At 43.0% G+C, this 12,100-nt stretch overlaps 1 protein-coding gene across 1 annotated transcript in view; it reads left to right on the forward strand.

Moving 5' to 3' along the window:
- The window catches only part of LOC137537100 (zinc finger protein 721-like), a 57,342-nt gene that overhangs the window by 29,990 nt on the left and 15,252 nt on the right, over positions 1-12,100 (forward strand). Inside the window, exon 5 of the mRNA XM_068259239.1 lies at positions 4,558-6,417. Within this exon, the coding sequence (XP_068115340.1) occupies positions 4,558-6,417 (1,860 nt within the window). The remainder of the gene's footprint in view (positions 1-4,557; positions 6,418-12,100) is intronic.

Consider the following 12,100-nt stretch of genomic DNA (forward strand, 5'->3'; position numbering starts at 1 on the left):
GCAGTAGATCCCAGGATCTTGTCTAATCTCAAAAGCAACAAGCAGTTTCTAGACGGCATTTGAAAGCCACTGAAATCCCATAAAAGTCCAGCCTTTCCCTATACTTCTTGCAAAAGCCCACAAAACGCAATGCTCTCCTAAAAGCCATGAAAGGTTTAGCTATTAAATGCTGGCATTCTTGAAAAAAAGAAAACCACAGCGTTTGAACGAGACGCTGAACAGAAGCTCAGTAGAATCCCGTGTGAACCAGCCCTTAGCCTCCTTCCTCCTACTTCCCAGGCCTAATTGCGCAAAAGGTGGATCAGCGCATCACCAGGCCGCCTCTGAATGGCCTCGAATCAGAGGTGCGCTGAGCCCCCCCAGAAACTGCAAACGCACCTTGAACCCAAACGGAAGCTCTGCATATACCCCAAAAGCAAAGCTGTTAAGTGGGAGCAGCTGACCAGAAATGAATTAAATTAGTACATTGCAAGGAAATGAGCAGCGCTACTTAAAAACAGACAAGTGCCTACCTGCAAGAGAGTGCAAGCCCCACTTGTGGGATAAGATACACACCTAGCATACACATGACCTGTCTACCTCTGGAGGATGTTGGTTTCCTGTAACAGCTTGCATGCAACTTGTTAAGTACTCGGTACTCCCACTGCGGGGAAGTCATCCTTGATGGGAGGGGACCTAACACTAACTAAATCCTAACCTATGTATATGCATAGCCTGGGTACGGCCAGCCAAGTAAAATTGAAAATTGCGCAAAAGGTGAATTTCAGTTTTACTTGGTTGGCCTCACCCAGGCTATGCATATGCATAGGTTAGGATTTAGTTAGTGTTAGGTCCCCTCCCATCAAGGATGACTTCTCCGCAGTGGGAGGGACGAGTACTTAACAAGTTGCATGCAAGCTGTTACAGGAAACCAACATCCTCTAGAGGTAGACAGGTCATGTGTATGCTCGGTGTGTATCTTATCCCACAAGTGGGGCTTGCACTCTCTTGCAGGTAGGCACTTATCTGTTTTTAAGTAGCGCTGTTCATTTCCTTGCAATGTACTTCCAAGGCCTGCCCAACAGCAGAAATTTCTGGCAGTTAAGGACTGCTCTAATTATTTTACTGCACACACATTAGCAGAGAGCAAACAAAGAGGTTGTGGGGGGTAGATTGGGCACTGTATTCAAAGAGTTTGCTGAAGCCACAGATGCTATCTTTACACCTTCCCTGTGGATAAATAGTGTGCAGCTAACCTAACATGGGAGGGAGGAACATGGCAGCTCCCATAGCTATTATTATTTATTATTAATTAGTATTTATATAGCGCCGACATCTTCCGCAGCGCTGTACAGGTTATATTGTCTTGGCACTAATTATCCCTCAGAGGGGCTCACAATCTAATCCCTACCATAGTCCTATGTCTAGTGTAGTGTATGCATCGTAGTCTAGGGCCAATTTTTTTGGGGAAGCCAATTAACATATCTGTATGTTTTTGGGGATGTAGGAGGAAACTGTAACGAAAAATCTGCAACGCCAGATGGATTGCGGAAATATGGTCGCATCCAGTCCGGCAAGCGGACCTTCCAACGCGGGATGCGGAAATTCGTCCGCATCCGCTGCGCACACCCGTCCGAGCACTCTGCTCCAAACTCACCAACATGCTGTTCACCAGGGTTCTGCCATCTTGCCTCTAGGGGGTGCGGCCGCACGCCAGACACGCCTTTATACTCTTAGAAAGCGTGTCAGCTGACCTGGAGGTCAGCTGACATTTTAGCCTGCTCTGATTGGTTGCTGCCTGGGGTGGAGACTTCTCTCCCAGGCAGTATATAAGGAAGTGCTTTTCAGTCACACTTCGTCTGTGTTTGCGATACCCTGTGTCAGCACTCAGACCTTAGACTAGATCCCAGGTGTTGAAACCAAGGACTTCACACCTAGACTAGGAGATTATTATTGTTATTGATTCTCTGTGTATGATTCTGTGCCTGTCTTGACTTCTCTTCTGCTTCCTGATTCTGTACTCTGCCAGCCCGTACCGTTAACGACTATTGGCTTGGTTCCTGACTATTCTCTCGTCTCACGTCTCTGTACTGTTGCCGAACCTCTTTCTGTCTGACCTTGCTCCCTTCAGTGGAACGTCTCCCACTGTTGGGTTATTATCTGAGGCTTGCCTCCCTGAGACGCCGGCCCTAGCAGACCGTTACTGCCAGAGGCTGAGATTCCTCCACTGCCACTTTGGGGGATCTCACACACGGGGTTCCCATTCAGAGGTAACCACACCTCTGAGGAATTGCCGTGTGGTGGATATTTCCACAACTTTGTGAATATTTACTGCTTTGTTTATTTCCATGTTGATCGTGTGTCCACTGCTTTACATCTACCCGCATTATTAGCAATTCCGCAGATTGCTATATAATCGGGTCTATCCTTGTATTATTGGCGATACTGCGGATCCCCAATAATCAAGGTTCGGTGTGTGACACTGGTCTGAGTAGATCATTTCAGGCACTTACCGTGTTAGTGAGCCTTCCGCTGATTTACCATCAGGAAGATACTGACTATTTCACTCTAACATATCTGCATTAGTGGTGATTCTGTATATCACCACTTAATCAGATATTTGTGCCTCTTGCTGACACCAATCGTTACAGAAACCGGATTGCCCGGAGGAAACCCACATGGACATGGGGAGAACATACAAACTCTTTGCAGACGTTGAGCTGGCTGGAATTAGAACCGGGGACCTAGCGTTTGCAAGGCAAGAGCGCTAACCACTACACCACTGTCCGGAAACAAACCAGGAAACAAAAGTAGTGGTTGGTTCCCTTTAACTGCTTTCCGTTCTTGGATGTAGATTCCTCATCCTAACATGATGTAGCTTCATCCAAGATTAAAATCTGAAGTCCGACAAGTACATTCCTGTGTAAAAGTGTTATTTGTTGTTGTTTTTTTTTCAATTAGAGAAACACTATCAAATTTCAACTTTTTTTTTTTTCTAATCCCCGTCAATGAGCAGAAGGGAGTTAGTAATGACACATAGAGTTTTTTTTTTTTTTTTCTTTTACTACCACTGTCACTTTATCAGATCTTTCATATGCAGTGCTAGGAGTGGAGTCACTGACAGGTGATGGGGCTTTGCACTGTAAGGCAACAAGATTAGAAGCTCTCTGCTACTGCCATGTCCTGCTTGAATAAACAATTAATTCACGCTGTGCTGGGGGCGGGCAGCTCTACTAAGATTTTCAATGAATGGTGAACTTCTTATAGTCTGCAAGATTGGGCAAGTCTGCCTGCGCACAGCATAGTGTGGATTGTTTATCCAAGCAGGATAGGGCAGAGGCAGAAAGCTTCTAATCTTGTTACCTCGCAGTGCAGATCTAATAAAGTGACAGTGGTAGTGAAAGAAAAAAAAACACATCTATGTGTCATTATTAACTCCCTTCTGCCTATTAAAGGGGGATCAGAAAAAAGTCAAACGTTGATAGTGTTCCTTTAAGTTTTACCCCCGCCAAGCCTAGTTTATTAACCCCTTGTCAACCCCTGTTATACCCATACCGTTTTATATAACTTTAATGACTGCTACCTCTAGCTATCAGATGAGATCACTAGGGTAACAGTTTTGGGCCCCAATGCTCTTTCAATTCATTGCTCTGCCATTGCTTAGAAATGCATCTGCACAACATTAGGGCCCCCGAACCTTGGCCCTGCCAAACGCATCCAATCACTACAGACGTGCTGGCTGGGGATAGTGGTCCGCCACTTGCCCCGCTAGTAATGAAATATGCCTTAAGTGGTATCATATTAAACAGGAAGGTCCACTATCACTAACATGGTATAAGTAATTAAAAACTTACAGGTGTATCAAAAGAGACACAGCTTCATTGTCGAAAAATGTCAGGAACTTTAATGGGTATAAACCTTGGAATTCGAACTAGTAAAACTCAATACAAGCCCACATAGTGTAACACCACCTTTATTGAAGAGATAGAAAGAATGGCGCTCACATGCAGTGACTTGTAACAGCACTTTGTACAGTAAACAGTCCATGTTCTGGGACCACATGCTGCCAAGTGTCTCAGAACTACCATTATGAGTCCATCTCCCAGGCTCCACCAATGTGTATCGCTGGTCACCTCAGCTCATCAGTTCCAGAGGATCATCATGATTGTAGATTTTACTGGGATTTCCCTGCCGGGACTGTGCTGCAATATAAGGACATAGTATTGTTTAGCCTTAATTATTGTGGTTACAATGGTGATTGGGACAAGCACTGGAGGGCGCTGATTACCTACATGTCTTTTATTAGGCCAAAGTTATGTCATGTGATTGGCTGCCTGTAATGAGCACAACCTTCTGATAACTAGCAATAGTCAGTGACATGCCAATAACTCTGAGCTGGTGCAAATTATATGCTAATGATATTCAGAGTTACGCAGATGCTGCATCTGGCCCATTTCCAATTTGCATCATCTTTGCATCAACTTGGAGTTATCAGCAGCTCACTGACCCTCCCTAATGATAATTGTTCCTCCCCTCAGAATTCTCTAACAGGCAGTGATGATGTTTCTCTACTTGTAGGGCGGAGTCCCGGCATCAAGAACCTCTCAGAGACTCATCTCTCTGTATCCACAGACTGTACAACGGATGATGATGATGTCACTGGTCAAGAGTCTCCTGCAGATATCCTGGTTACCCCAAATATTCGCCCAGACTCCCCTCACCTGTCTAACCCTGAGGGAGCTCATACCCAGAACAGCTCTCCCCCTGCTGGAGGATCTTATTCCTGTTCCACATGTGGGAAATGTTTTGTATGGAAATCACATCTTGTCACACATGAGAGATGTCACACTGGTGACAAGCCGTATTCATGTGCTGAGTGTGGGAAAGGTTTTATACAGAAATCAGACCTTGTCAAACATGAGAGATGTCACTCTGGTGAGAGGCCCTATTCATGTGCTGAGTGTGGGAAGTGTTTTGTACAGAAATCAAATCTTGTCAGACATGAGATATCTCACACCGGTGATAAGCCCTATTCCTGTGCTGAGTGTGGGAAAAGTTTTAGGCGTAAAGGAAACCTTGTCGAACATGAGAGATCTCACACTGGTGAGAAGCCCTATTCATGTGCCGAGTGTGGGAAATGTTTTAGGCATAAATCAAGCCTAGTCACACATAATAAAAGATCTCACATTGGTGAAAAGCCCTATTCATGTGCAGAGTCTGGGAAATGTTTTATATATGATGATGCAATTGGACAAAAATCTTCAGCAAATATCATGATTATCCCAAATAATATTCCCCCAAACACCCCTCACCTGTCTAACCCCAAGAGGACTCATAACCAACAGAGCTCTCCCTCTGCTGGAGGGTCTTATTCCTGTTCCACATGTGGGAAATGTTTTGTTAAGAAATCAGCTCTTGTCAGACATGGGAGATCTCACACAGGTGAGAAGCCCTATTCATGTGCCATCTGTGGGAAACGTTTTGGGCAGAAAGGAAACCTTGTCATACATGAGAGATCTCACACTGGTGACAAGCCCTATTCCTGTGCTGAGTGTGGGAAATGTTTTGTTAGGAAATTAGCTCTTGTCATACATGAGAGATCTCACACCGGTGAGAAGCCCTATTCCTGTACTGAGTGTGGGAAATGTTTTAGGCAAAGTGCAAACCTTGTGAGACATAAAAGATCTCATACTGGTGAAAAGCCTTATTCATGTAGTGAGTGTGGGAAATGTCTTACACGGAAATCAGAACTTATTGAACATAAGAGATCTCACACTGGTGAGAAGCCTTATTCGTGTTCTGTGTGTGGGAAATGTTTTGGTTATAAATCACATCTTGTCTCACACAAGAGATCTCACACTGGTGAGAAGCCCTATGCATGTGCGGAGTGTGGGAAATGTTTTAGATTTAAATCCCATCTTGTCACACATATGAGATATCACACAGGTGAGAAGCCCTATTCATGTGCTGAGTGTGGGAAATGTTTTGTACAGAAACCAAATCTTGTCACACATGAGAGATCTCACACTGGTGAGAAGCCCTATTCTTGTGCTGTTTGTGGGAAATGTTTTATACAGAAATCAGAACTTAACAGGCATGGGAAAACTCACACTGGTGAGAAGCCCTATTCATGTGCTGAGTGTGGGAAATGTTTTATACAGAAATCAGAACTTAACAGGCATGGGAAAACTCACACTAGTGAGAAGCCCCATTCATGTGCTGTGTGTGGGAAATGTTTTGGATTTAAAGCCCATCTTATCATACATATGAGATCTCACACTGGTGAGAAGCCCTATGCATGTGCTGAGTGTGGAAAGTGTTTTGTACAAAAATCAAATCTTGTCACACATGAGAGATCTCACACTGGTGTGAAGCCCTATTCATGTGCTGTGTGTGGGAAATGTTTTGGACGTAAATCACTGTTAGCCTGCCATTTTTGCTGAGTGTGGGAAATGTAAGACAAGTAATACGTAAAGTTAACATAGGAGAGATAAATTTGGAGTTAATAAGTATGGTGAGATGATTGAACAGAGGAGCTTTGTGAATCAGTCCCATGGAGTCCAGAATTTCTGATTTGGAGGGCGCGAGGGGAGAGAGGTCCATGTCCTAAAAGCCCAATCCGATGGAAATCCTAGTAAGTCTGAGGACACTGAGAACCGATTACACATGAATAACCTTCGTTTTATCAGTTTCCCTGAGGGCAAGAGCCCTGGGGAATTTATGGAGAAACGGACGCTGGATAACTTTGAGGTTTATAATCTGTCAGAAGCTTTTACTGTAAATAAAAATAATAGAATCCTGTTGCGCTGAGTGGTTTCTGCCTCCATCTTTCTATGATGTGCTAATTGTTCTTTTATTAAAACTGTATCCGCTGGAGTGCTCTCCATAAAGAGCCAGATCCTTGTCTTTTCCAACAGACTGAAACAGGTTATTTTATCGATTGTGCATCCTGATCAATCCGGCTTCATGTCATGCAAGTCCTCTTCTATAATCAGGAGGAAAACGTTATTTCAGTTGCAGCTAGATCATGATATTAGAGGTGGTCTGGCAGCGGAAGAGTTGTGTACTATAGGGTTAATATCCTTAAAGGTAACTTAAACTGAGAAGGACGTGGATATTTCCTTTTAAACAATACCAATTGCCTAGAAGTCCTGCTGATATCTTTGGCTGCAGCAGTGTCTGAATCACAGACCTGAAACAAGCATGCAGCTAATCCAGTCTGACTTCACTCAGAGCACCTGATCTGCATGCTTGTTGAGGGGCTGTGGCTGAAAGTATTAGAGACACAAGATCAGCAGGAGAGTCAGGCAACTGGTAGTATTTTAAAAGGAAAAATCCACATCCTTCTCAGTTAAGGTTCCGTTTAAGAGCCGGCAAATACACTGGTCGCTGTGTTTACATGAGACACCATCATGACTTCAGTCTCCTCCCCCTCACTGGCTGGTGAGCGAGTATTGCAGGCTCAGCCAAGCACCAGCAGGCAGGAACACAATGGGCGGCAACACTTACTCTGCCTCCCCTTCCCCCAATCCCCCCCTTCCATGCAAACCCGGAAATAAACCTGCAGAGTGCTGGGTGTGGTTAATCCTCAGAAGAAGCATCACTGTGTGAAATGGCTGTTAGGCTGTCCGTTGTCACCCGTTGCCATCCATCTTACCTGATGGCAGGCCCGTATTTGCCACAACCAGATAAGTGCAATATGGAATGTCATTGCTGAGTCCTACATTGAATTAAACCACATTTATGCACTGCAGTGCCGGATTTCCTGTTCTATTGATTGCTTCCACAAAAGTTTAGATGGGTACCCAGCAGGCTCAAGCACACTGAATTTTCCTCCATATACATTGAAAGAATATGTATATCCAGTCCTGTTCTCGCTTAGCTTGTATAGCTTAACCCCATACCTGGCATGTTTGCTGGGGATGTACTGTTTTAGGGCTAGCTGGCCATGGAAGGGAACAAGGATCTCATCCACTGAAATGTTTTGCTCAGGCATGTATACCTCACAAAATTTGTGGTTGAGGAGATTGAGAAGAGGCGTTAATTTAAATAAGCAAATGTGGAACAACTGAAACGGAGACGCCAAAAGAACAAAAACAAGCCTTATAAAATTGATAGAAATGGGAGAGAGTGGTGGATCTTCCCAATAAAAGACACATGTATATGCGATCGTAGTTAAAAAAAAAGCTTTAGTTTACTATTCCTGTAGTGACAGGAGATGAGACAGGATCAGAAGCACTGTAGCAGGTTACAAGTAACTGTTATTTACATGCCTTGCCTTTGTAATAGAGGCTGAAAAGTTCCTGTGTCTAATACCCTGTGATTATCCTGCTGGTCTCCAGTGGCATAGCAATAGGTGGTGCAGAGGTTGTGACTGCATGGGGGCCCACCCTCAACCACAGTATTAGCTCTTTATTGGTCCTGTGCTAATAATAGTCACTTCTATAGATGCTTTCAATAGTAGTGATCATTAACACACTGTTTCCCATCCCCTTCTTGCACCTCTGACACTGTGGTTGTTCTTGATTGGTTTTTTCACTCCATATGAATTGTTATGCATAGAGGGCTTGGGGGGCCCAATGTACTGTAAATCTTGCACTGGGGCCCACAACTTCTTAGCTACACCACTACTGCTCTTTTTTCCATATTCTCCATCCCCTCTCTCCATCCCTCTGGTATTCCCCTTCCTATGTCCTATGATATTATTATATATTTATATACCACTGACATCTTCTGCAGCAGTTAACAGAGTACATAACATGACATCACTGATTGTCCTCAGAGGAGCTCACAATCTAATCCCTACTATATAGTCTGTTGCCCTACCATATTATTCGTGTTATCTTTTTATCAGGGCTGTGGATTTGGTACAAAAATCATCTGACTCCAACTCCGAATGAAAGAACCCTGACTCCAGGCACACAAAAATTTCTCTGACTCCACAGTCCTGGTTTTTACATAGCACTGACATCTTCTGCAGCACTTTACAGAGTACATAGTCATGTCACTGACTGGTATCACAGGAGCTCACAATTTAATCCTTACCATAATCATAGTAGCCTAATGTCCTGCCATATTATTACTGTATAAGTAAGTTTGTATTAGTAAGTATGTTTTTATATAGCCCTCACATCTTCTGCAGCACTTTGCAGAGAGCACAGTAATGTCATTGTCTTTAGAGGAGCTCACAATTGAATCCTAACATAGTCATAGTCTAGTGTCCTATCATATTATTATTATTATGTATTTATATATTACTGAAATCTTTAGCAGCACTTTATAAAGTCATATAAAAATAATAATGTTAACATTTGTGTTGCGCTTTTCTCCTGTTTGACAGAAAGCGTCAAGAGCTGTAGCCACTAAGGGTGCACTCAAGGGGCCAACCTGCAGTGTTAGGAAGTCTTGGCCAAGGACTTCTTAATGAATAGGTACTGGCCCTAGCCAGGATCACTGACTCTCCTCAAATGGACTTACAATCTAATTCCTACCATAGTCATAGTCTAATGTTTTCACTATAGGCTTGTTTTGGGGGAAGCCAGTTAATGTATGTGTTTTGGAGATGTCAGAGGAATGTGAACTATCGGTATGAAACCTGTGGGAAGAGAAAAACTTCACGCAGATTTTGTCTGAGACAAGGTTCAAACCTAGGACTCAACACTATAATGCATGATACCCTGTAGATACTCAACACTACAATACACGCCACCTGACACACGCAATTCAGGTGGCATCATGGGTGGATTGGGCCTGTTTATATCATATGGGATCTGTTCTATAGTGTGTAATTGACGCAGGATATCTTGCACGGGGTGACAAAAAGGCTAGTAACGGCAAATGACATGAATGTACTGTACTTCAGTGGATGGCTACTTTTAGATAGCTGAGTGTAGATGAATCCAGAATCAGAGGCTGTGGTTAGCCTATTCACCACAAGATAGAGACATCACAGCTCTCAGGTGAACTGCACAGACAGGAAGTAATGAAGCCACAGACAGGATGTGATGTAACACAGCAGAACAAGAAGTTGCAGGAAGAGAAGAGGAGACGTTGTTGGAAGAGGTAATTGTGTGATTCTTCTTATATATTGAGCAGAGCAGAGGTCGGGGTGGACAGAGGAGGTCATAGTACATCTGTCACTATCCTGATCATCCCCTTGAAGTAATTGCCATACAAGAGACTTTTATATAACTGCCCATTTAACTTTGTAACTTTGCTTAGAAGAAAAACAGTTTTCATTTCAAACTAGTCACTCTCTGCTCCACAGGAAAGGGCTGTTTATCTTATTGGGGGCAATAAAACTCCCCCAAGCAGGTTCCCCACTCTACATCAAAGAAAGAGAAGTGCAGACCCCGGTCATAAATTCCTTAACCACATGCCTACACATAGCATGATACTGGGAAATGACTTTTAATTCACCTTGAATAAAAGAATGGTAATTTTGCTCTATGTTCCATAGATGCCAAGCATGTAAAAATTATCAGATATGCCTTAAACCCGAGCTGGAGGTAGTTGAAATACATAGCGTCTTTCTGCCACCTGCGGTAACAGATATATTGTTTTATTTGAAAGGAAATATGATATTCTGCCTATCATGACAGAGGGGTGGAGAAGGGTCAGGTAGCAGACACAGCCTATCTCCTTTTACAATCTCCACCCTCCAGCAGAGAAAGGGTTAAAACCTGATGGACACAAGATGGCAGAGAGAAGACCCCAGCCATCCATATAACGTCCAGGAGTGACTGTTATCCATGGACTTGTATCCACAGAACATTCCATAACTGGACTATTATATCCTTTCATCTGGACTTATCGCAAAGGGCACAGTAAACTGCCACAAACTGCTCATGACATCATACTCCAAAAGTAGTACAGAGGCGCCAACAGGGTAAAAACAATATTTCTTTAAAATGGATAAAATGAAGTAGGTAGTGGTAGACTTACCCCTCCAAAACAGACACAAAAATTGCTGTTTTAAGCAAAAATCAGTTTATTTACATACTCCGAGTACTCGGAGTATGTAAATAAACTGATTTTTCGGAGTATGTAAATAAACTGATTTTTGCTTAAAACAGCAATTTTTGTGTCTGTTTTGGAGGGGTAAGTCTACCACTACCTACTTCATTTTATCCATTTTAAAGAAATATTGTTTTTACCCTGTTGGCGCCTCTGTACTACTTTTGCAGTTGTTTCCACCCCTGGTGGAGGGGACTTCTTCTTTTTTCCCGATCTACAGAGAGCGACTTCTTAATCCTGAGTGGGGACAGGTCTAATCTCCTCACCTGCCTTCATAGTGGTTACCTGGACGGTAACCCTTGTTTGTGAGTACAATCTACCTATACTTACCTTCCATACCCAATTTACAGTACATACTACACTATACTGGGCTCTCGGTGTCTTCCCTTATATTATGACATCATACTCAGTTATTTTCATATCCGTATTACTTTTACTGTGCTGATTTGTTTCAATTGCTATGTTTAGTTTATGCATATTTTTTTTTTCAATAAAATGCTTGTTCTGAAAAAAAGCTCCCCAAAGAATTCCCCATCTCCTGAGACAAACGTTACCATAACCGTTTTATTGTTATTTTTGCTATCTCTAGAAAGGTTGTTGAATTAACCCCTTTTCCTACAGGATTTAGCTAGAGTTAGCCTTTTCTTATTCGCACGCTAAACTGCGAATTGGTGGCAGTGACCTGGTTTCTATATGAGATTGCAGATTGTATCAATTGTACATACAATCGAAATTGGACTGTTTGTGTACTCACCTACCAATCCAAAAGGTTACTTTGCCTGCAGTTCTGAATGCCTTCAAGATTACCTCAGGGTCTGAGGCTGAATGGTAAACTGCAGCAAAGGGAACAGAAATTGGAGGGTGACCACATATCCTGTCACAGCAACTTCATGCAAAAGATCTATTAGAGTGGAAGGCAGTTCACATCCAAACAGCAGCTCTGGGAGGCTATTCTGACATCCTGCAAAGAAATTCAAGCAAAGCTCTCCAAAAGCTCACAAGATCAATTGGTGTAAGAATTGTGTAGCTGTTCTCAAATTAGTGGTCCTATGTTCACATGTTACTTGACTTGTTAAGGTGTTTTTGATTGAAATAGCTTTTTATT

Source organism: Hyperolius riggenbachi, chromosome 10, assembly GCF_040937935.1.
Source record: "Hyperolius riggenbachi isolate aHypRig1 chromosome 10, aHypRig1.pri, whole genome shotgun sequence".
Classification (NCBI taxonomy): domain Eukaryota; kingdom Metazoa; phylum Chordata; class Amphibia; order Anura; family Hyperoliidae; genus Hyperolius; species Hyperolius riggenbachi.